General features: G+C 37.4%; 1 protein-coding gene across 5 annotated transcripts; it reads right to left on the bottom strand.

The window, feature by feature from the left end:
- Nucleotides 1-179: 179 nt before the first annotated feature.
- On the bottom strand, nt 180-22,354 carry KYAT3 (kynurenine aminotransferase 3). Of its 5 annotated transcripts, XM_059854190.1 has the most exons (15): nt 22,264-22,307; nt 21,668-21,797; nt 17,864-17,955; nt 14,651-14,709; nt 13,314-13,458; nt 12,275-12,424; nt 10,998-11,084; nt 9,538-9,660; nt 9,326-9,446; nt 5,326-5,402; nt 4,429-4,518; nt 3,677-3,863; nt 2,589-2,662; nt 2,069-2,155; nt 180-776 (listed from the first exon to the last, which is right to left on the bottom strand). In XM_059854190.1, the coding sequence occupies exons 3-15, from the start codon at nt 17,951-17,953 to the stop codon at nt 714-716; spliced, it is 1,353 nt and encodes a 450-aa protein (XP_059710173.1). In that variant the 5' UTR covers nt 17,954-17,955; nt 21,668-21,797; nt 22,264-22,307; the 3' UTR covers nt 180-713. The 5 variants fall into 5 exon arrangements, with proteins under 5 accessions (XP_059710173.1, XP_059710169.1, XP_059710171.1 ...); XM_059854186.1 differs by lacking the exon at nt 21,668-21,797 and having other exon boundaries at nt 22,264-22,354; XM_059854188.1 differs by lacking the exons at nt 21,668-21,797; nt 22,264-22,307 and adding an exon at nt 21,946-22,192.
- Between the last annotated feature and the right edge of the window lie 4,326 nt (nt 22,355-26,680).

Below are 26,680 nucleotides of genomic sequence, written 5' to 3' on the forward strand. Positions count from 1 at the left end.
GGAGCTTCTCCTATATTTTGCTTATATTTTGCTTTGTAGATTCATCCATGTAATAAATACAAGGTAGCCATAAATGAAAAGAATTCATATTCCAGATGCCACTTTTATAATTATATTGAGGACTGAATACTTTCAGAACACCACACGTGACTATTGTGGGAAATAAAATAGTAATTACGTAACTTAGCACTTTTCACTTTATTTAAACTGATGCAATTTCATCAGACAGAGAAGGTAGGCAGGTATGTGAGAGTCACTGCAATTATCTAATATGAGCCATGGGTCTTAATCTTCCTCTACTGCAGGTTATTTGCTTTCACAAACTAAGATGTTTCTAAGTCTCTCTCTAGTTCCCATACTATGTCATACCAAAAACACCTCCCCTTTTTTACCTGTAGGCTTTAAAATACCTATATCATTTATTTATTTTACACAGAACCCTATAAATCTTTTCTTTTAGTAAAAGAAATTAATCCCATTGGGGTTTCTTTAAGAGAAAAGCAATTTATTTTTAAAAGACTGAAAATAACCTCTGAGTTGCTTTACACATATTTAAGTAAATCCTTGTTCTAACTCCTCAGCAGGTATCAATAAAAAGTTATTTACAATGTCATGTTAATTCTGTACTGTATTAAGTAATTTTTTCTTAAATTTCCAATTAAAAAAAAAACCTACTATTAGATAGTTACACTATATGGAAGAGTTAATAAAAATCAGCCTGTCTGTTTATTCCAGTTCTTCAGGATCACTTCAGCTGCATCTAGTGTGCTGTCTTTCTGCAAAACAAGAAACAACACTATTACTGCAAGTACTGAGTTCCTGAAAAGAGTCAGTCATGATTATATCATCTCAAATCAGTATTTAGTTCTTTCAGTTGCATCCTGTAAATATCTTTTCAGCCAGTTTTTCATTGACTGGTGTTAGGTACAAATCTGGACTATACAAAGAATTCAATGCTGATTCCTTGAAAATATTTATTAGATATTTAAAAGATACCATCTCAGCATTCACATTATCCCATTAGAGGAAAGCAATACCTACATAAATTCATGGCATTAATGCAGTGATGTAACGTAGCAGCTCTGGTTTGAAGACAGGCTAGCACACTTTCCTAATCCCTGTGAGTACAGTTGGGATTTTTCAAACTCCTTGCAACCATGCTATGCTGTGAACTCCTCAAACATAATCCCTCAAACTGTGTAGCTTGGCTCCAGCCTGGTGAGTCATACAGGCAGTCTCAGCCACAGGTACAACCAGTAACTTCATCCTGGTTGTTACTGACTCAGTTTATACCATAGACTTTACACCTCATCAAAAGAATTAACACAAGGAGAAACTCCCCTTCATTACTGTTTCAGGCCAAGGCTCTGATCTTTACACAGAACAGCTCAGGACTTGTACATGTTCCATTATGCTGACTCTGTTACAGAACAATTGGGAAACATCTTAGGGCTTCAGGCTTATCAAAGTTTACATACCTGTCCCCAAAGCCTTTCAGCCTTTCAAGAACAGACTTAACAGGGGGAAGAATATGTGCAAAGAAGGTGCTCACAAAATGGCAAAAATCAGCCAATTCACAAGAAAACATGTTTTCTTTTGTAATTTGGAGCTCATGTGAAACTCTGTGAGTTTTCAGGCAAGCAAGCTAAATTTGAAGGTGACCTCTTCCCTGTTTTTGCTGTTGGACAATGAATGGACATGGGGCACACATTCTGCTATAGAGTTATTCTCTGCTCTGGATTATGGGTATGACATTAATTGACAGCTTATCTGTCTCAATAATTTTCACTGTCATCACTGGTCAAGAATGTTTTTAAAAATCAATACAATAAGCTTAAAAGGGCTACCCATCCAGTTATTTTCTGCCAGTTGCCCTTCCTAGCCATGCCACCTACACTGATGGTGTAAAGTCCCTCAGCAAAAAGACAGTTGAAGATACTTTGTGCTGAATTTTACATCAAACTAACTTTATGTTCCTAAAAGCTTTCAATACAAGAGATCCTGGGAAAAATGTAAGTCAGTCTCTTGCAGATTCCTGTACTGCACTGATTTCAGGACACAAGCTTACCTTAATGAAGCAAAAACGTATGTATTTTTCAAACTGTTTCTTTGTCTCAAGACCACAGAATGCTGAAAGAGGAATTGCTGACAGCTTCTGAAACATAAAACAGAAATAGCATTTGTTTATTTAAATGTGTATAAGAAATCTGGTTTAAGCATGACGGTTTTACTATTCTGTTTCTAGAACTCTCCCTCCCAACACATGAGGGAAAGACAAGGTTCAGTTTTGTATGCACTAGCTAGGCTTGCACTAAATTCAAATTACTTTTTTTAGGCAAAATATTTTAAAGGTACTTTTGTACAACTAACACTTAAGCTTCCTGAAAGAAAAGTGCTGGGATGTAGCACAAACCTACAGTGCTCATTTTCAACATACTTAAAATATTTTAGCCACACCATTATCAGCAACACCAAATAATATTTTGAATGGAACATCTCTACTACATTATTTAATAACTACAGTTGCACTGCTCTTGCTTTCAATAGAAAAGCATTCCTAAAACTAGAGTATGACTAAGACATCTTACCTTAGATGCTATCATCCATTTGACAAATTTATAATCATAAGGTTGTTTCTCATCTACATCAGAGAGATCCACATCTAAATTTAAAACAAATATGTTGTAAGATTTCCTAGACTCCAATGGGAAGGCATTCAATAACAGCATTTTATTACAGTTAATGCTTAAGAATGAAGATATATGTTTTATTTTAATATATAACTTTAAAATTATACTCTAAGAGGTAAAATAGGCCAACAGATTGAACCTTTCCTTTCTGATCTGAGCACTTATTTTCTGTCCAAAGCAAATTCAGATGTAGCTTGGAAGAAAGCCATGTAATACTCCAAGAAGTCCTGAAGTCTGGGCTATTGGGGGATCAGGGCTATGGAGGGTACTGAAGAGTGCATTTGTTGCATGGACAGCAATAATCCCTGAAAATGCAGTTTTCTCATCTGTGAAACTGGGGTACCTAAAACTTCCTGACACATGATTAAACTGTGATATCTTTCTGTGTTTAAACATTTCTGTCTAAATGACAAATGCCATTTAGAGCACTTATTGAAAAAAAATGTGTAACTAAAAAGACCTTCTTCCCCTGTGGGTATTCTTTCTCTGAAGCTACCATAGCCTGAATTTTCAAAGGTTTGTAAATTTTGGTAGCATTTTACAGTGTTCAGAATCAGAATGCTTCAAAGAGCTTTTAGGGTGTGACTTCGGATTAGGGAAAAAAAAAATAAATAAACAGAAAAAAGACCAGAAAAAAGAAAATACAAATGGTATGAACTCAGTATATTATCCAGGCGCTTGGCTCTCAAACATTCTCATAATCATAGATGCTTTGAAAATAGGAATGTTTATCTGCCTCCTTTATCCTCTCTAAAAACTTGTCAAAGCTTTGCAAAACATGGACAAGTTAGGATCACAAATGCTTTGATGAAGCTCATAAAATCTACCTTACCAGCTAAGGTGAAACTGAAAATTTCAATCCCAGTTAGTACTCCTGACAACGTTATGCACACATATAAGATGAGAATATAGTTTAAAATGAAAGCTGAATTTTCTGATTAACCAAATTTACTTTCCACACGCTCTTTAATAAACTTTATACTGACTTAACGTGGAAACATCAACGATCATAAAGTATCCTCCATCTGGAATGACAGGCTTTAGTCCAGCCCCTTTCAGTAGCTGAGCCATCCGATCACGCTTGCTCTCCAGCTCTCGAGACAGGGAGTAAAAATAGCAGTCAGGGTGATCCATGCGCTTATAGTCCACCCAAAATGCTTGTGCCAAAGCCTCCTGGAAACATAGGGTCCAAAGCACACATTAACACTCAGGAAACTCACAGACATTCCCACTTCCTGCTAAAATCACATGCAATTTCGTTCAATCCTGGCCCATATTAAGCAAATCACCACACAGATTACACAAGGTACATCTGTAATCTGTTCATTACTTTGTGCTGTGGCATCACCCAAATCACCCAATCTTTTCTAGGCACTAGAGTCAGAGTCCTGAACACCAGGGTTTGCAATCTGAATTGAAGTTAAATTTAATTGTTTGATAATAATGTACCATATAATACTGGACACTAGTCGACAGAACTTTCATTTCTATTTGGAAACCATTAAGATTATCATGTTTTATGCAACACGTAGTTTGTAGGTACAAGATGACAGAATCCACAAGACTAATTTTTTTTTTTAAATGTCTGGTGAGCTGATCTAATTTGTTTCCTCTTCTTACACCCTAGAATATGTATCTTGACAACTAAAAACTCATTGTTGAGATTACTGTTTAATTACATGAGGCCTACAGCTTTCTTACACCAGAGAACAATCTCCTTTGCCCCATCTGCACCTACCTGTAATGGAGTTGGACAAGTATATAGTGTATTCTGGTGAACAACTTGCAAATGCTTAATCAGGTGCTCAGGACCAATGGACCAACCAAGCTAAGGGAGGAAAGTGTGCATATATTATTTACACTTAGGGGCAGTGATGTTACTAAGAGATAACAATTACTAAAAATTAGCCAATGTCTCGAGTTTTTCTATTTTAAGAAATTTTTTTGATAAATTATTAAGAAAAAGCTGGTTTACACAAAGCTTAGTGTATAATACCTTTAAAAAATGGTAGATTTGAGACAACAGTTCTATTTTCCCTTATCCCTATCTCTCATAGGATACTGAGCAAACTTTTAACTCTTCATAAAACAAGAATTAGAAATCCAACTGAACATTTATGAGAAATGTTATTTCTAATTGGTTTAGAACCTATCCATCTCTTAAGCTCTGTGTCAAAGCCAGTTTGAATATAAAACAAAAGCTCACTACTGCACATATATGCTGTGGTTCACTTTGAAAACATGCTGATAAACACAGGGTGATGAAAAATTTAGTTGCTAAAAATTTTTTTTTCACTTTCTGATACATATTTAAAAGTCAAGATGGGTAAACTGGGAAGTTAAAATATCATAATATCCATGTTTTCTCCAAAAATATCTACTGATTTTGAACAAAACATACTGTGGTGGTTTTTTAGTAATTTGTGCTCACAAGAGTTTATCAATTAAGAGACAAGAAGATAATTAAGACATGGGTGTTAAAGATTGGTAATTGCTCCAACTGAATGGTATTGTCACATTTTAAAGTCATGAACAGTTGCCAGAAACTTTCAGAACACAGGTCATAAAAACAGGTGTTTTTAGAGTAATAAATGCATTCTATATAATTTAACTCATTTATATTGATTCTTCTTACCTTCCAGCCAGTCACACTGTATGTTTTCCCAGCACTTCCTATAGTTACTGTTCTTTCCCACATACCTGGCAATGTAGCTGTACATAAAATAAAATTAATTTGGTACAGGTGCACTCACATATTTCATGTAATTTGAAGAACTGCACTGCCCCTAGCTCAGAGCTGTATGTTCATTGCAGCATTTTAAGCACTGGCCCATATATCCTTTCTCATTTGTTACAATTGCTTTAATTTGAGAATATTCTAAAATCAAAGCAATTGTAACAAATGAGAAAGGATACATGGGCCAGTGCTTTTTAGCATGAAAAGAAGGTATAGATTAATGAAAGGAGAAAGAAGAGACAGAAAATAAGAGGTACAGTTTGAAAACTACATGCTAATTATACTCAGCAAAAATGCACAATTATCCATAAGAAAAATATTATCTAAGGCTACCCATTCACCCCAGGACAGATTATTTCTGATACCTGGCAATAGTACTATACACACATTAACTCAGGCACTCCAACCCACTTTACTAGAATTGTCCAGTTCAGTGTCACTGGCTGTCTCAGACATCAGAAAAAGAAAATAATTACTAAGACTTCTAACCCAGAACCAAACACAAGAATACCAGAAAACTAGCAGAGTGAGTAAATAAATTATGCTGTATTGTACAATTTGAACAGGCCTGAGACTGACTGACAATAGCAGTTAGCTAAAATGTCTGCACAGATGAAGGCACTCACAAAAGCCTGTCTCTGTCTTTGCAGTTGTATCTGATAGGAGACCAAAATCCTTTGTTCCCTTTCCAAGGAGATAACAGATCAAAGGTCTCTTCCTGTAGTTTGCAAATTTTTTTCTCTATACAGCTTCTGCAAAGCTCTACTTGGACTCTAACTTAATTAATTTCAAGAGAAACAGACAAATCCAGACACACCTAAGTCTGAGACACAAAGTCAGTCAAGGTTGCAATTACAGTAGTCACCAACATCTGACTTCACCTTATTTGCATACTGGAACCACTACCAGTGAATCTGTCAGTTGTTAAATCCCCTCTCTAGCAAGACCAATGAACAAAGATTTTCCAAATTAAACCCCTGAATTTCACAAGGAAGTTTTTGCAGCAGTTATCGGCATTAGACATGGCATAAGTCTTTCAGTTATTTGAAAACATGTATTGCAATTTTTTGAGCAAACTTACTAAGAAGAGAAACCAAACAGCATGAAAGAAATTGATTTTTCTATTAGCCTATCCATACTTAACTACTCTGTGACCTTGAAAAGAAAAAGTTTGAAGAGATGTATCTTCTACCAAGCTAGGCCACCAGTATATGGGTCACTTCCTAGGGGCACCCAAACTAGCTCTCACAGACTGCAAAAAGAATTGTCTTTCAAAGCTAATGGCCTCTAGCAAGCCTGTTTTGCCACATAGTCACAGGAATTCCACCTTGGAGATAGAATGTGACAGCATTTCAAACAATAGCAGCAGTACAAGGGCACAGGGAAAGAAGCAGCTCCATTGCTTTTCCAAACAAGTTTAAAAGAGAGAGGGAAATTTCCCCGTGACACTTGGCAACCATATATGACATCACATGACACCATAACCAAGTCTGACTACAATTTAAAAACAAATGAAGTGCAACTAACATATAATAAGCCTGTTACCTGGGATGGTACTCAGCTTGTTGAGTGGCTTGCTCAGAATCCTCAGTTATGAGGGGTAATCTCTAAATCTGCCAGTGCAACCCTAATCATTATGCAGAGGAAGTCCATATTTTTATAGAAGTCGGATGATGGGAAACATGATGAAGTGTTATATGCTACAGAAAACTGCTTCAGTGACAGCACAAAGACTGTACTAATTTTATGAGCTGTGGCTAGCAACCCCTGCTAAATTGTATGAAGGAACAACTATTAGATCCTGTAAATTGATGCAACATCCATTTTGTATCTCCCACAAAAAAAAAAGTGTCACTGCATTGAATAGAATATGTAGAGGTTACTACGGAAACACAAGAGTTTATAAATAGAGAAATAACACACTCGTTTTTATTATATTATTTTTGTAGACTTAGAAGTTATAAGGAATAGGAGAAACTTAAGTAAAAAAAGAGCAGAGCCTGTTTCTTTCACTGAAATAATGTTATTATTTACAGTGTTACCCTGAAAGTTCTAGAGTACTTTTAACACTAAAGAAGATATCATGGGATCTGTTAAAGAATCCATACCTAAACCTAGTCAACTATCCTTCAGGGCTTTAATTTGCATTTTCTTTATACAGTACTTTTACATTTTATGCTAAATTACAGAGTGCCTTTGGTTTGGTGCAATTAAGATGCACCAATGCACTTAATTTGGAAACATTAAGATGCTGATGACAATGGAGATACTGCATCTTAAGAATTCACCACCTGTCCATAAGATGAAGTGTAGCTGACAATGTGTTTGGACCTGCTGCTGTTGAAAAGGAAAATTATTACCTTACACCACACAGAGATTTTGGTTCTGAAGACAGCCTTGCATGAAATGCTAAGGCCATGAAACACCTGCTAAGCCCACGCAGAAATCTTTAATCTAACTGACTTCACTTTGCAGCTGGGACACATGATCAGTTACTGTTAGGTAACCTGTAAAGATGCAGTGACTCAGATTACTATCACATTAATGTACCCAAAATGTTCTCCTTCTTCCATATCCGAAGGTCTTTGAGACAGTATCAAGGTAACCACAACAGCTATGGAATTAGGTCACCCTCAAAACAGACTCACAGCCTATGCATGGCCAACACAATGTACTGCAGCTGGATGATCAGCAACTGTACAGCTGAGCTAACAAGTAGTGCAAGGTCATTTAGATGTAATTTTCTTTCTATTACTCATAAGATTCAATTTTCACAATGATGTAGCCCTCACCAATGGATTTTATTGTCACTCTACAAATATGGAACTGAAGCCTAGAAGCAAAGTTATTCAGCATTCAACCAGTGGCAGAGCTAGGGAAAAAGGTAAGTCTTTCCATGTCTAATTTATACTAAGTGCCTTGATTTCATTGTTTAATCTTAATATGCCTCTATTGCACACGACTGAAATGTGCCTTCAATACAACAATAAGTACATCAGAACAGGTAGTTCATGCAAGATGCTACCATCAGAAACAAAGTATCTGTATATATGAGAAGGAAGTTTTGGACTTTTCAAATACATCAGCAGAGCCAACCCAAGGCCACCAGACTAGAAATTTTCACAGAAATACATAGCTATAGCATTATAGAACTGGAAAAGGAGTTCAGTAACCTGAACTAGGTTAAATTGTGCTGAGGCAATGGGAGTGAAGAGGATCAAGAACCTGGCATCATTATTTGTTTTTCTGGTTTGTTCTTGCAATGGTGCTTTACTCCTGTAACAACATTACCTGAAGATTTAACAGGTTTTCATACTGCACTTGCAGGACTTACTTCACTGAATTCAGTGCCTAGTATTTAACCCTGTCTCCATCCTTGGGAAGGACAGTGCTCATGCACTATCTCTGCAATAACCTTTATACTATTTTTTAGTTTTTTATAATTAGTGGAGCAAAAATAATTGTGTTCTTCATTGTCCATTTCCCTCATTATTATCTCTACCAAGCTTTGAGAAGGAAGTTCTAATTCTGTTCCTTCTATTAGTTCTTCAGCAAAGCACTGTCTAATATACCTACAGTAACAGCAACTATACTTGTCATGGCCAACAAAGTAACTGAATAAGGATGGTAAATTCATATGATCATAACTGACTTACTTAGTCCTACTGGTTTCTATGGATATCTGCTCCAAAGTCTCTTAAGAGCGTTGGAAATTCTATTTGGAAATTATTCTTTAAAATAATTTTTAGAAAAGAGAGGGGATCTCCTCCTTAGAGCCTAAACATTGTAAAATTTCAAAGCTTGAAGTATGAGCTTCTTCCAGCAAGCATTATCCTTGGGAGGCGAGTTCACAGCATTATTCCACAACTTCTTCTAAGATGCCACAAAAAATCAGTACCTATTTTAATGTGTTTATTCCCTTTATACACCAGCCATTCATACACCTCATCACTGATGCAAAGGGTGTCATGTTTAATACAGAGATCAGCTATTACTTGGAGCTCTTCCAGGGTAAAAACCTGGGATACAGGAAAAGTAAAGGAAAATACATTAATCACAGTATTTAAGGCATTCTTTGAAATTAAAGTGGTGTTAAAGCAGGACTCTTACCTTGCCTATAGGGTTGTGTGGGGTATTCAGAATAATTGCTTTTGTTTTGGAATTAAATTTATTTGCAAGTTCAGCAGGATCTAAGACCCAATCAGCACTAGATGCAGAGTTTCCATCATTTTTCTAAAAAAAACCAAAAAACACAAAAACCAAAACCACAATAAATTTATTTGTGACTTTAATACATGTTGCAGCCTAAAGAGAGCTGCTCAACTTATCACTCTCAAACACTTTCATAACCATATGTGACAACCTATCCAGTCTGTCTTGCTCACCTAAGAGAAGGTTGTTCTAGGAACAGGTAAACTATTGTGACAGTGGCTGTCCTCCTCTGGCCACTGTCTGTCTTAAAGCCCCTGCAGAAATTGGTTTCCAGGATCTTGTTGCACACATGCTGATTATTACAGTGTGTAATGCAGAAAACCAAGAGTTTACAGACTTCCCAGACAGTAGAGCTTTACTGAAAAGACTGATCACCATGAGAGATTCAAGGTCTTTTCCTCCTCCTTAAACTAATGAAAATGGCCAAAGAGCTAAAAATCTGCACTACTGAGTCTCTGGAGTTTATATACTACACAATACAAGTATCCCTAAAGTATTACAAATGGCTAAGAAGTTTGAGCCAGTTGGTACAGAGAACATGGAGTATGGCCACACTACCCCTGTGACACCTGCAATGACTGGGAGAGGGCCACACTGAAAACAGGGGTGTAAGAAAATGCTTGGAGGTGCCCTATCATTCAAAACATCCCTAGACCATGGATTTCCAGAGGAACAGTCTCACCCACTCCCACTGCAGTCCTGGAGGTTTTGTCACTCTATGTTGTTCTGATTTCATGGTGCTCCTGCAACAGTGCTGCCCAAAGAGCCCCTCAGCCCTTCCCATGCAAGGCTGCCAGTTGCACGAGGCACAGTTGGCATACAGAACAAGCCTTGCAAGCTGTGGGCATAATGCCAGCAGTATCAATTTGACAATTAACCTATAGTCTCTTTAACAAAAAAGGAAACAGTAGTTCTTGTATGCATAGCAAACACATCTACTACATGATCAGTCCTTATTTAGCAAGCATACTTTGGAAAAGAAACTGTATTCTGTCTTTGCAGGAATTGCTGCAGGGATCAGGAACCAAAACTTTTGAAAACCAACTGACAGAGAAATTGCACTGATACGTGGATCCCCCTTCCATAATTTGCACTGAAAACTGGAGAAAGCAGTGTTAATCAGCTTTCAGAATGCAAAAATTAAAGCAAATAAGTAACATTGTCACACCTTCTCCAAAACTAACAAAATATTCTCTTTTGGATTGTCTCAGACTTAGATTGCTAGAGTGTATCTCACTTTTATGTAATTTGATATTATGAAAAACGATGCAGAAAAGCATCATATAGGTGTTCAGCAAACTGTATTGAACATGAATGAGAAACTTTATATAATTAGTAATTTTTAAAAAGTTACTCACACATCTTAGTGGGATAAAAACAGGCTTTGCACCCGCCATCTTTACCATCGGCTCATAACAGTCATAAAATGGCTCTATTATTATTACCTGAAATGACAATCATCAGTATCAGAAACAAAGAGTTTACTGTGCATGATACCATCATATTTCTACATTTACCTTGGTGCCATAGCTTGATAATGTTTCTGGCATTCCAGGTTTAATGTTATAACATTGCAGAATATTTCTCATTTTAGAGTACAATACAATAATGCCCTCAGGCTAAGTATGATAAGCACCACTCATTTTTGACAACACACAGAGGCTGTTTTTCTAGTTACACATTACAGCTATTGAGTTCTAATAAGAAGAATGTTTGAGACCCACACACAGATTTGAAGGTACAAGGCAAAGATGGAAATAGCAATGGTAAATTACTGAACCACAGCAGAGCTGCTCTAATTATGCCCATGAAATTCCAGGATTTCCAGGTATCTAGAAACCTCAGAAGAACAGTTAAGTCTTCCAATTTTATCAGACAATAATTGTCAGGTAAAGAAAGAGGAAAAATTCAAGAAAAACCACACAGAGGCTATACATTAGGAAAACAAAACAAACAAAACAACCAACCAAAAGCAAAGGCTTATAGAACTATTTCAAGCAAAAAGAGAAGTGACTATCAGAGCAACAGAAAAGCAAACAAGTGAAACAAATGAAACACTGAAAGCAAAATACACAACAACACAGAAAGATTTTATCCACTATGGATACAAATATTCCTGTAAAATGACTTTTTATTTCATTGTCAGAAAGGCAGACATCAGTAATAGAGAGGAGCTGAGCCATCACAGCTAGTACAGTAACTAACAAGCTTTTCTGCTACCTACGCTGCCACCATGCAATGGCCCAAAACAGAACCTGATACACAATGGTTATCCAAACACCAACAGTTCTTTGTGCCACCCTTAGTTGTCTGTTGCAGACAACATCCCACATGTTTTCTCAAGAAGTCAGTGTGTATTGTGTCACTTAACAGTAACAGTGATAAAGAAACTGCCACAGATATCCTAAGTGTGAAAAAAGGTGTTTGTAAATTGATGAGTGATAGGAAGACATCCAAAGGATAGTCTCCTAATCACAGCTTTTGAAACCATAAGTCAGATGTACAACTGTGAAAAATCAAACCAATAGAGACAGAAAGAAGCCCCAACAATTATTTATATTTAGAAGTAGACAAATAAGAAGAGAAGAATTCTCATGTCTGCGAGTATATGTGAATATTTCCAATAAAAACTTACTTCATCTCCCTCTTCAATTAGTGCCTGTATTGTACTAAAGAGAGATCCATAAGCTCCCACAGTCACCAGGATATCTGTGAGAGGATCAATCTTTCTTCCACAGACTTTCTCATAGACTTGAGACAAGGCTTTCACCAGTGATGGATGTCCCTGTTCATAACAAAAAGAAAGTAACTGATTGGAGCATGCCTGACAATGTATAAAGCCTGTGTTTTTGCTCTTTTCTACGTGTATCAAACTATTACATTTTGAAATTGAAAAATACAACATTAGCCCTCAGTGTTAATGGCTGTTAACAGGTAACAGGGTTTAAACTTTTTGCACACTAGGAAAGAAAATCTTGTTTTCAATTTATATGTATCTACTCGGAAATTCTTTTTTTATCTGGTGCTTTTTAATTACTTCCATATTATCACATCTCAGAGTAGGCCCAGATAGTCTATAGCCAGCTAGGACAAGAGACAGAAGGAGAGAAGGGAATACTCTGACACCAATTCACCCTTACCTCCTCTTCAGTCTCTTTCAGCTTCTTCTGTTTCCTCTCTTATCTTTAAACTAAAAGCATTTGGTGCAAGGAAAATCTTTTTATTGTATTTATATGCTGCTGATAAATAGCACTTGTGATCAAAATATTGATTCATATAGGCACATCCCAAATCTCAGAGTACCATTCACCATTTGTGTCCCCTCCAGGGACATGGCAGTGATACCAAGTATTTCTTTCTCATTCTCCCATTGTACTGTCTGATTCATGTTCCCACCGACCAAAGTCAGAGGTAAATGTATAACCTACACTCTTCAACCTGAATCAGCTCCTCAGAGACCTCCCAGACCTGCTCTACCAATCTGCTTTTGCTGAAGGATTCTACCTCAAAGAAGCCTACACGGAGGAAGTTCATTAGTAACAGACAAAGCTGCTACATGAACTTAATTTGGGACATAAGACTATGATCTATACATAAAACTAATTTAAAGTCAAATTTTTTCCCTGTGACACATTTTCGACGGAACATGGGCCCTGGAGTTCTGCAATACTTACAAAGCCTCGGGTGTACTGGTTCAGTCTGTCCACTGCTGCTGCCTTTGCCAGTTCTTCTTTAACATAGCTGGGAGGGGATATATCAGGAAGGCCTTGGCCGAGATTAACAATTGAGGGATCTGCTGCCACTTTTGTAAATTCAACCCTGGAGGGAAAAAATATCTTAAAGTTAACATACCAGATAAGGCAAAACAAAAGTATTTCAGCTTGCCAAATTTCCAGCAATGGGAACAGGTTTAAGTAGAATGGAGACCTAAGGGCTGAAAGAATGTAAGTGATCACAGGAGTCAGAGAGCACCCAAGAAAAGATTGATGGTCTGCATCCATAGAATAACATTTCTGGTAGAAGTGTGCTCAGATGTGCAGATACACAAAAACACAGTTACTCTGGATATATGCAGCAATTGAATACCAGGTACATTAAATGTCCTAAAGATTAAACTCAGTCAATTGAAGGTGTCATTTAAACTACCCAGTCACCTCAGAGTGCTATATTTTTTAAAGTAATTTTAGGCCACAGACTGTTTCAGGTTACCTATTAACTGTTTCTAATAGCCTACAGGATCCTTTAAAATTTTTTCCTTCTTCCCTTCACAGGTCAGCTTTACATTTTACTCTTTCCTCCCTACTGAAATGTTAACAAGATTTAAAAAACAAAACAAAACAACTCTCTCCCCATCAAAACCCTCCCCACAGAGCATCACAGTCCTGTCAAAAATGAATACAAATTGCTAAAAATTAGCTTGAGGCTGAATAATCGAAACACCTTGGGTATATGTACATACAACTAATGCAACACATACACACAACTAAAGTAAGCTCAAAATAGTCTTTTCACCAGCTAAGAAAATTCTATATTTATTAGTGATGACAATATTGCTTTAAGACCAATTTAATAACTAGAAAAAGATGTATTAAAAATAATGAGCTAAATTATAAAACAAGCATAATGGCTTATTATAAAACAAGTATAATGGCGTAAAAAAAATCTGACTTGTTTGGTAAACACAAATCAGGTGTAATTGAAACACATTATTCAACAGAATTAACATTTAAATTTGAAAATCAGCTATACTACCATGCCCATGAGTTGTATTTGTCTTTCTTGGTTTAATAGATGAAGAGAAGGCCAAGCCTAATATTTAAAGCTGAAAAATAAAAATTAATCACACCTTTAATTGAATTTAATTCACTGCTTCTAAACAGAAGCCAAACATATTCCAGCAGAGATAGCACCTGCCATGTATCTTATTATTGGCAATAATTATCTTTTTGGAAAGAAAATACATCAGCCAAGGTCATTTTCTGAAATTTGCAGATATTTTCCTCTTACTTACCACACATTGCTATCAAGGCCTTCAATTCGTCTTGTGTTTTTGTGTCTGAAGGGCATTGTCTGCAAGATCAAAACATACAGACAGAAGGGTTTTGTTAAGAAAGATAAAGTATGATATTGTTGGATTCAGCATGAAAACCCTCCTTCATGCTTTCTCAAATACACCATTGCCAGCTGAATTTGGTAACTACACAGAATTATAGACACGTTCTTTCATTAAAGCTTCCATAATAGCTTGAATTCAGACTAACAAGAAAATACACAAAAATCTCCTAAATTCTCATTCTTCATTATCTAAATCCACTAACCTTCGAGCAAGGGTGGAGAAGGGGCATAATTCAGCCCAATAGCTTTAAAAGATGACCTTAAAAGAAAATAATTAATGTACATACTTTCTTTTTCTTTTCTATGGTATACTAACAGCTTAAAGACTATGCTATTTCTAGTCCAATTCCTGCTGCTCAATCCAGTTTGGAAAGTTATGCAATGTAATTTTATTTGTTAAATTGATGGGTAAGAAGAAAATAGCAAAGACATTTCCTATTTTTATTGAGATTTTTAAGCTTTAAAGTATCTGCCTTAGAACACAGCAAAACCACATCAGAATATGGCTTTTTTCTGTGTATTTAGACCTTAAATTAAGGTATTGGAAAACTTCTGTAAAGTAGGTTTGTAAAACTACTCTATATGGAGGCAGAGAAAAACCTACTGATAGTTGTGGTATTTTTAAGCTAAAACTGGAAAGAAAGTTAGGAAAAATAACCCCAAATTTATTTCTAGGTGCAAACAAAAAAGATGTAACTTCATATCTATCTTTTCACACTAGCTTGATACCAAATAAAAAATTACATAGCCCTTCAGCAGTCCAGACACTCCTGTTTCTTTGAGTCAAGCTACAGATTTTTAGCTACTTTTACCACTGCCAGCTATTGGTAATTACCAGAAAGCTTCAAAAACTGTATTCTAGCCAGCATACTCTGAGATGAAAATGTCTGCATTACCATTACACTCAAGTTTCAACTTCGTATCCATAGAAATGACTCCTAGTAGACCCAGTATGCAGCAGGGCAATGCTTGCACTCAACCTGCTTACAGTAATGAAGCCATCTCATATGTTGTGGTATGAAGAATGGGAAGCTATAAAATTAAACAGAATCTTCTGTGCTCCTGTGTCTTCTCAACAGATCTGATTCTGACCTCATTGTGTGACACAAACTCGAGAGAAATCAAACACAGAACACCTTTTAGCTGTCCTCAGGAAGAAAACCTTTAAGATCACTGGACAGGTCAAGTCAGATTTCTTAACACAGAACAAGAGGGAGTCAAGGGAGAGTCCTGACTAGGTAAACTGTATTGTATTTATTTAAAAACATACATATAGTTTAGAAGATTAATCTGATTTTACAGTGTATGTTTTGGTAAATATCATCAATGTTTGGTTGTACTTTAAAAATACAAACAACACAGGTAATGCTTACACTAAGACACACACACACATATGTCTTTTTTACATGCTAGGCTACTTCTTGTAGAGGAGGGAATAAGACTCACCTCAAATCTTGCTAATTCGTAATGACAATTCTGTATGCTGCCATGAGTAAATTTGTTCCATGCACTGCCTCTTCTTAAATTGTTTCAATTTGCTAAAGGCTTATCAACTGCAGGACTTTTGTAATTAACTATAATGTAAATCTTAACTGCATTGAGTAACCTTCCCTAGCTAAAAATGTATTGACAATAAAATAAGCCTTCACCTTACTGTTCCGTACTATACAAGTTTAAACATATTTAACAATTCAAGTCTTTCTATTTCTTTCTTTCTTATGTCTTGGAACTAGTTTTAAAACAGAATAGCAGGACTTGCTTTCACAGAATCAGATTACAGTGGTGCTCCGGTCAACCTCACTACTTTGGGGAAGCCAGCTAATTCACTGAGATTTTAAAATGAAACCTTCATTGGCATTCGTTTTTCCAGAAGGTCATGATAAATCTTAAGAATCTTTTTTCTTTCAGCCCACTTATGTCATCACCTGATAATCTCCAGTCCATTTCTAGGTGCAGGGGTAGGATTTTCTGGAGTCAGAGATGGATGCTAAGCAGGAGACCCAGGTCTTCATCAAGCTCTAACTGACCTCCTACTTTCCCTAACACCCTCTAACAAGGGAAGCACCTGATAGAAAGCCAGGTGCTGCTTGTATTTATCTTTTTTCTTAATTCAGAAAAACTTGTAATGAAATTGAATATCAATAAGTTTAATAGTGTTGGAAGGAGACACTTTGACATGGTACATAAATAAATTGTAGAATACACTGTAAAGAGCTACAACTTAAGTCAACATCTTAAGAAAATTAAAAATTAAAAAAAAATATTAAATTTGAGGACATTTTATGTGAATATCCAACTCAATTAAACAGAATATAAATATAGCATATGAAAAACTGACTCAGGCAAAAGCTGACCTACAAAGTGGCTCGCACTTCTCATATGGGCAAAATGTGTTGCAACTTTCCAGAATAATGACTCAAGCATCTGTTTTGAAGGATCTGTCCTGTGCCTTAGTTGACCCAATTTGTTGACTAGATGAACTGGGAACACCATTTACATTCCAGTGTTCTTTATGGAATGCAGAGTGTCATCTCCAGCTGCCTGCCATGTTGCAAAGCTGTTTCCTCTGAACCTAACTGGAAGACTTAAAATGAAGTTACACAATCTTATAAGCAGTAAGCTGGGAAAAGATTCCCTATAAAATGGGAAAAGATTCCCTATAAAATGAAGTTTAAGGTACTCATAGACCCCTTGTTGCAGCATCAAGAAGCAACATTATTGTCATATCATTAAAGGAAAACTGAGATAAAAATAAATAAATTGTCTTACCAAAAGCCTGTAATAAAGCTGATATTGAACCTGTCTCCTGAATCTCAGGCTTCTCTCTAAAAGCTAGGGAATCTCTGGTGTGATATGTGCTAGATGTGACTTTAAAGACTAAAAAGGCTCCACAAAGCAATAATAACCAAATTCTGTTACGCCAGTCTGGTTAATATTTGACTGACTCAAATACCTTATTTTGTTCCTGATATTAAATATTTTTTATCTATAACAAGAAATGAAGCACAGCTAAAGCATATATGTTTGCAACATTGCAAAATTAGTGCATCTCTAAAACATTGCATAAAATATGAAATAGTTTTCTCTATGGAGCTGAAGGAATACTTACTGCAGAGGTGGAATGTTTGATGGATCTGGAAAGCAAATCTGTTCTTAGCTTAATGCCACGGCGACAGAAGTTTCGTGAAGCAAGAAACATGCCTGCATAATAAACAAGTGACCTGTAAAACCTTACAGATTCTAGGAAGGAGTTCCTACACAACACTAAGCAATTTTAAGATAAGATCCTCTCCTCTTCCCCCCAGTGATTTTGTTTCAATTAAGTGCTACTAAATGATTACCTTGTCATAATTGTAAGCATTGAGGATGAAACTTTCTAATTGACAGGGTTGAAAAATGTTTCTGAGTGCCATCTCAAAGGAAGTTTTCCTTTATTTGACAGCATTGATCTTCTTTTCTTTGAATAATAGCTAAGACTAAATGCAATTCAAGCTTCAAAGTCTCTGTTACAATTCTTGTGAAAATGTATTTGTGTAATAAAAATTGCTAATAAGATTGCTAATATATAATAGAAAAAGAGCCCAATTTTTTAAAAGTTTTGCATCTTTAAAACTTGTCCCTATTTCCAAGTGTTTCAAATCAGATATGCTGAAATCAGGATAATTAAGATGACCAGTCACGCTGGAGAGAGAGGCCTAGGAACTTTATCTAACTACAATAAGTTTTGTCACAACGACTTGGCAAACATTAAATATCTCCCAGGGGTGAAAACAGCTAGAAAAGACACTTTGTATAGAGTAACATCATTCACAGACTGGAGAAAACGTGTCCTGTTAATTAATAACTATCAAAAAAGAAGTAAGAACTGGTTTTTCATGCAACTATTTGCAGAAGATACTTTAAAACATATATGTTAGATTACATTGCCACAATGACTGAAGTGTGTTAGACACATGTAACCCACAAATCTAATGTCAGAAACACAGTAGCCAGAGCAGTATAATTATTTACTTTGTTTTCCATTATTTACTCATTAAAGGGCATATAACCTCTGTTTCCCCCCTCACTTTGCTACCTGAGAAGAGGAAGAGAACAAAAAAAGAAAAAACTATACTATTTGCCATAGAAACATAGGAATGCCCCTGCTGTTAAAAATGATACCATGCGAGCCTCGTGAACAGAAAGAAAAAAGGTAAATCAATAGCACAGTAAAATATGATGTTTTCATTAAGAAGAATGTTTTTAGTCCAACAAGAAAGTGTCCTTTATATTTAATAACTAATAGAAAAGGCCAGTCAAAGATGCCTCTGCGTAAGTTTTAAAAGTATGCTTATTTTGCCTTTTTCTTACTCCTGTGCTACAAACTCAGTCTCACTTCTGAAATTAGGGTCTTTCTCACACACTACTGAGTTGTAGCTAGCTCAATTAGACCTTCAAAATAGCCCCACAATCCCATTGCATTTAGCAATCTGCAAGTAAACAATTCATGTTCATTTAAAAGAAGAAATTGCTAGTCTGAGGACTAAAAAAAGTAAACAGCAAGAAAATTTTTGACAGTAGTCAGCAGATACTCTTGAAGACACAGAAGAAATACATGTCCTTAAAAAAGACCAGAAAATCCATTTTAAGAGATATCTAAAAATATCACTTAGCATATTCAAGATAATCTTTGAGAATAACTATGTAAAATCAAAAATATTATTAAAGTCTCTATTGCTCCCCTTGTCTAAGGTTACAAAAGCTACTTGTGTAACATACTGATGCTATCTTAAAACATAACCATGACATTGGTGCTATTCCCCAGGGTCAGACCAACGAGAGCATAACTCTTGCAGCCCACTGTGAACACTTGCAGCAGTTAGTTAGTGCAGAAAGATAAACATGCATATTTTTGCCTGTTTCATTTTGTATTGAGAAATAGAAAAATTAAACAAAAACGTGCAAGCCTTACATGAAGAACTAACTTGCAAGTAAGAAAAATTACTGACAGTTATAAATATTTGCAGCATTAGTGCCATGGTGCACCAAAAACAGAACCATTATTTGACACGAGGCAATCACACAAAACCACCACACTGCATGAACAGCAGCAGACCTGTGTAACTGTGGTGTGGTTAATCTCTGCAAGTGCCTAAAATACCCGAAGAAAAAACAGAATAAATTATATCCACATTTAATACCACAGAAATGTAGAAACTGTGAAAACTTTATGATGAATGTAATGGAAACAACTTTGCTGAACAGCCTCAGTAAGAACAGGCACTGGCATGTAACACTTCTCCCACTGCTTCTATCTTTGTGACACTTTTCTACTTAAAACTGAACAGACTCAAGAGACAAGACTACTGGGCATTAAATGAAAAAGCCTCCTATAAATACTTTTATGACTTCTTATTCTTTTATTTCTAAAAATGCCTCTTTTCTCATCTGTAACTCTGAGTACCTCCACTTAGACTTCAAGGATTTAAAGGGAAAGGCCTCCGTAATATAACAAGATACTCTCCCACACACTGATCTAAAAAAAAGAAAAAAAATGGCAAGGCCTACTCCTACCCTTTTTTCCCAAACACAAACACACACCTTCCCAGTATAATTTTATATGACATGTTAAGACATACCACAGGCCCAAGAGAATTATTTCCTGTTACTTTTACGATGAATGCACTCTCAGTTATTACCCTGTATATGTAAGTATGTGTAAAGCACATCAATGAGATGTGCTCAGCTATCCTCAGCTGAGTTTTTATCATTGGGATGTAAAGTTTCTTCCAGATCAGAGAAATTACACAATGCCAGGCAGCTAGAAAAATACTGCAAACCCCATTTCAACCCTCTTCAAAATTTGTAAGGTTCTTCAAACACAGAAAATGCACCGATCTTTGTGGGGGAATTAAATGGTAATACTAATCTCTTTCTTAGTCTTATTAATGTTTCTTTTTTCAGTCTTGGAGTCAGACATCAGCATTTTGGCCAAGAGTCATGCTTGCTAAACGCAGAAATTAAATTAGGAATTCTTTTCATCCCATTCTAATTTTCAGTGCTCTGAAGCATTCATGTAGTCAGTCCTCCTGGAATTCAGGCTTGCATATCCATAGAGAAAACAGGAAAATTAGCATGTTAGAGGAAAAGGGATAACAAATGACTACTCCTACAGCTTTCTATATTTTTAGGGGAGTGAGAAGCAAGCAAGGCTATCAGAAAGGTCAGTGCCATAAATGTTTTTTAGTGGGACTGGTAGCAACATTTTGGTTGCTAATTGGGTTGAAACTCAGGTTTGGTACTTAAACTAGACAGGAAGATATAATTGGACTTGGTCATGGGAAATAGTTGAATACATCTGTGTACTGACAATCATTTAGTTCATGCTGTGCTTTGTAACTGTTCCAGCATAGACACAATTTCTGAGTTGTAAGCTCTTCTGCTCCTTTCACAGCTGCCCAGCCTCCTGGTCATACAGTACCTGATGTTGGGATGCTGCTGAACCTCTAGGGCATTTTTAAAAAGTTACAATTTTGTAATTAATTCATTTTTCTCCTTTGAAACAAAAGGCCAAATGCTGCCATTCCTTCATTTTTGAGCTTCAGTTATTCCATCTCTAAAAAAACCACGTGACAGAGCTTGAACGACACTTGGTCAGACCCCTTAAACTGATGCATTTTTTCAGGTAACAAAGTTTCATTTTGCTGTGGAGCCTCAGTGAGAAATATGGCTACAAACACTGAAAGCCTGTCTGCCACTACAGTAATGTCATGATGAACATGAACTGTTATATTTGTCCTGGGCTTAATATTTTTTGATACACAAATCTGAAAAATGTTATACCTCAGCTAAATGCTGTCAGAACTTTGAAGGACTGTCTCTTCTTATTTTCTCGAGGATGAAAGTCTCGGAGAAAGAAAAGGTGCCATCTTACCAGTGGAGGGCTCTCCAGGACTTTTTTTCCAACCATCTATATGCAATAGATGGTTTATTGAGCCAAAAGAACTGTTGCCAAAATCACTGTACTCAGGGAAGCTGGGCAAAGGCACTGAATTTAAAACCTTCTGTATGAGAAAGATTTATCATAGCAGGCAATATTTTGTTATTTCTTCTTCCATACTCTACAAGGAATTGAGCAAATTGTGCGCGCAGAGAAATAAATTTTACCATACGGATTAAGGAGCGGGATGAGATTGTGAGGTTTTTTCATACTTTTGTTTTCCCCTCGTAGAGCAGCTCTACCGTGCAGCCACTCTGTGTTGGGCTTACGCTCCCACCCACACGTGTTCGCAGCCTGCAGCACGGGGTTGGGGAGGCCGGAACCTGCCGGGCACCAGCGCCGCCCTCACCCACAGGCCCCTCGGTCAGAGCCGGGGTTCCCCGGGCCCGGCCCGGCCGCTCTGCGAGCCAACAAGCGCGGCCACCCCGAGCTCGGGCTGGGAGCCGCCTCCCCCGCCGGCGCTCGGCAGAGAGAGGCCCCGAGGGCAGCGCCTCCGTCCCGGCCGCCGCCGCCACACTCGCCGCACTCACCACCCCGACACCGCCTCCGCCGCCCGCCGCGATCGCTGCCGATGGGGCGGGGCCGCTCGTCCCGCCGCCCTGAGGGGCGGAGAGCGCCCATCCCTCCCGTTCCTCCAGTCCGAGGGCCGGGGAGCGCCCATCCCTCCCGTTCCTCCAGTCCGAGGGCCGGAGAGCGCCCATCCCTCCCATTCCTCCAGTCCGAGGGCCGGAGAGCGCCCATCCCTCCCATTTCTCCAGTCCGAGGGCCGGAGAGCACCCATGGCTCCCGTTTCTCCAGTCCGAGGGCCGGGGAGAGCCCATCCCTCCCATTCCTCCAGTCCGAGGCCGGGTCCGCCCGTGCTCCCGTCCCGCCGCTCGGATGCGGAGCTGCTGAGGGCCAGAGGACTGCGCGCAGTGCGGAGCAGCGACGGGGCAGAACCAAGGCTTAGAAATGTCTCTCCCCGGTACGTTATGGAGCTATACACACATAGCATCTATCATAAAACTTGGCGCTTTATTGGGAAAACTGGGCTAACTGGTTATCTTTCTTGGGCTCTGGCCTTTCTGGAGGGAATAAAGTGTCAAAATCGTAAGAAAATATCTCATGCCTAAGTTAACCACTTATAAGGGAAAGAATGAGATTTTCCGGATTTCTTAAGGTATTCAATAAACTCACAGAATCTCCATTTTTAAGGTTCTTCTTTACAATCAGGACAGAGACTTACTCAATTTGTAAATGAAAAAGTTCCCTTTAATCAACCTCTCATCATCACCAAATTTGACTACTCAGTTAGAAATAGGTATATATTTGCAATGTCTTTACAGCCTACTTTTCCTGCTCTTATAAATCTTGATAAAACTGGTTTGCCTTAATATCAACACCATCGTACTGATTGTTTTCATCATTGTTCAAGAGAAAGGCCATACAACTCCAAGTAATTTTTTTATCCAAGTCCCATTGTGATTCTACAGAGCTGAAAGAACCCACAAATCAGATTTTACAAGGGTATGGCATGACATAGTGCCAAATACATTTCTTGTTCGAAAATGTTCAATAATACAAACGTATATTTTTGAAAGAACTGCACAAACCAGTGAGAAAATAGTTTCTGTAGCAAGTCTTCATTGCTTCCTTTTAATGTGGACACTAGAAAGGTCTCTGATGTGTCAGTAAGAATCACAAAGATAATAATTACAGGCAGAATGCAGATATAAAATGGGATATATACACTATTTGCATATCATTACCATATGTATTGTGTTATGTATATAATCATTATGTGTATATTCATAGAAAATGAAAGAGTAAGAGCTGATTGAAGAGAACCAATTTCATAGAACAAACTAGAACACTCTACTTGGATGTAGAAATACTCTGACAAGGCCAGAACAATACAGCAAAATTAAGAAACAAGTCCCAGAGATTATTTTAGACCCTAAATAAAACACATGAAAAATTTAACAATTTTTTTTTTTTTTTTTTTTTTTTTTTTGGTAATGGTTCTTGAGAATTCTCGTGATCTCCAAATGCAGTCCTCTGGCAGAGAGGACATCTGCAAGCATGCACTGGAGGGCAGCAGATCCCAACCTCTGCTATGTCATGAGGAGCTTAAAAAGGGGAAAAAAGAAACTTTAGCCTACCATTGGCCTTTAATCCCATTGATGCACTCATTTTTCAGAGACTTATGCACAAAGCAGATGTCAAGGTGTATTCCATGAACTGTGATTCTACCCAGGCTTCTGCATCATCCTGTCTACTCTAGGCCCGTGATACAGACAGCTGAAGGGATGTTGGTAAGATTCTCCTGATGCATCCTGAGATGATGAAACAAGCACTGTTTGAGTCCTTACCCCAGCACTGCTCAGTGTTTGCCAGATCAGCAGAGATAGTCTGCTGCAGTACAGGAGCTTTTGAGTCTTGTCTGCTCCAGCTGGCACTGACATTTCCTCTCTTGCAAGACTGTGACTCTTGGAGGTGTAACAGAATCTTTTGAGCATGTGAGTTAATGGGATCCACTGCAGTTTAACTAATGTGGCAAAGACAGCAATGTCTGTTCATTTAGTTACAATTCTGTAGCCTCTGGTGCAACTGTTTTGGTTTAAATTTCAATGGAAGTAATATGAAAACCATATAAAATGTCCAACTTCTGCAACAATCAAAGTCTGCTGTAGCTAGGGACAACTATGAAAATTGTGGTTACTACCTATGTGCAGTAGCAATTTTTCAAATTCTTCCCCCAAAAGGACAATTTTTTAAAAATGTAATGATATTTTGTGCTTTAAGCAGAAAATCCTCACCTTGCATATCATTCAGATGGTCTTGAAGGAGGCCTGTCTCATCAGTGTTAGAGAAACTGAGTGAGAAGTCAACCTCCCTACACTTTGAGCAGTGTGAGGGTCCAAAACTTCTTCTTCAAAGATCACTAGCTTAAAAGAATTTTACCAGTTCTGGAACAGCTGGGAAAATGGAACACTGAACCGAATGATTAAATACATTGTCTGGTGAATACAGCATTCAACAGTTTTCATAAAATTAAATCAGTCCTGAAACCCAGGGCACAGCTAAAGTAATAAATTTTGATGTGGTGAGGCATTTGCTTTTTTAGATTTATTGATTTATCTTTCATACATAAAAATAGTATCTATTTCTACATTTTAAAAGTAACTTTGCCATCACCCAGATTTAACTTTCCTGACCTTTTTTAAGGACCCCAACTATCTTGTACTGAGGTTCAGTTTGGAAGCATCTCACTCATTTTGTAACTGCTTAATAATGCCTCCTCAATTTTTGATAGAAGTCTACCATGGCAGCTTAAGACACTCTCATTCATTAGAAGTAAGAATTAGTGCATTTTTAGTCTAATTTCTTTTCATATAATCAAGCTCCATCCTTTTTTTTTTTTTTTTTTTTTAAGAGGCAAGGAGGTCAGGAGTTTCTACACTTGAAAACTGATTAGTGAGGCAGTTCAATTGAAGAGGACAAAATTACTTGGCAGAATTTGGGTGCTCAAGAATGCTATTAACAGTCCATAAAAAATCAGCTGACTTCAGCTGTGTTTTGTCTGTCAGAGTTTTCTGCCCTACCCGCAGTAGACTGGACTCTAATAAACCTGTATCTTGGTCAAACCAAAGGAGAGATGTAAAACATAAAATATAAATCAGCTTTCCCTTGGCATATAGCCAATACTTTCCAAAGTGGTATTATGTAAGTCATAAAAATAAAACCTTATATGTGGCAGTTCCAAAAGGCAGGTATGTGTGGGAATTTCCTTTTTATATTAATTTAGGGCCCTAAAGATGTTTTTCGTCAACAAGAAAAAGCATTTAATTACTGATGGGACATGCAAGGCTTTGTCACAGATTTGTTTACTAACAAGAAATGGACAAAAGCCTATTTTTCTCATTACAAAATCAACTGAACAGCAGATGAGAGAATCTCTTTGCTCACAATTCCTCTCCTTAGTATCTTCCTCTATTGCTTTGCTCCCTCAGAATTGCACAGCTCTGCTTTTCAAGCAAAAGCACAAAAAGGCAGGCTGGTGTCTGCAGCAGTTCAGTGTCCTCTACTCATGCCTGTGCAGTGGGTTAGGCAGGACACCCACACACCTCTCAACCATGGACAATTTGGAGTCTCTTGGGTGGGAGGGACCATCCTTACCCCCAGGCCATGGCCCTGCTGCCACTTCACTTCTGCCATGTTGTAGCTGCAAGCTCTGATCCAGAAAGAATCTTGTCTTTTGCAAATCCATTTTTGAGGAGATGAGGAATTAGTGTGCCATCTTGAAAAGATTACAGGATAATACCGAAGAAGAAGTACAGCCCAAATATCTCTCAAGCCCAGCTTTATTCCTAAAGGCTGAGTCCTGCCAGCATCTGCATTGGAGAAGAGGATGTGACTCTGCTCCCACACTGTGTGACTAACACTGGATTGCACAAGGGAAGTCTAGGGAGCTGGAAATACTTCAGTGAGAATTTCCCATATTACTCAGAGTATGGAGTATTAAACAAATGCATAGGATTTTTCAGTCATTTGGGGTGAGCTGTATGACACATATCTGACTACATTGTTTTGTGATTAAACATTCCAAATATATGCCAAGGAACTCCCCATAACCGGTTGTGCTGTAAGCATTTATTTTGATTCTCATTAAAAAATAATGAGTTTTTCTTTTCTTTCCTGGTAGGCTGCGCTGTTACAATTTGCTTATCAGATAGTAGCTACTGTATAAGCTTGGCACTGTTTTAAAAGAGGCATAATGGCCAATTAATGTGATCCTGGAATTCAGATTATACTTGCTTTATTCCTTCTAAAGATCTAATCTTAGAAGGTGCTGAGAGGACTCCAATTTTAAATGACCTCATACATTTTTAATGAAAGTATGAGAAAGAATATTGAATGCAACTGCAGAGTGAAGCAGGTGTTGGAAAGCTCTAGCATTTCTTATCA

This window comes from Haemorhous mexicanus, chromosome 9 (assembly GCF_027477595.1).
Source record: "Haemorhous mexicanus isolate bHaeMex1 chromosome 9, bHaeMex1.pri, whole genome shotgun sequence".
Classification (NCBI taxonomy): Eukaryota; Metazoa; Chordata; class Aves; order Passeriformes; family Fringillidae; genus Haemorhous; species Haemorhous mexicanus.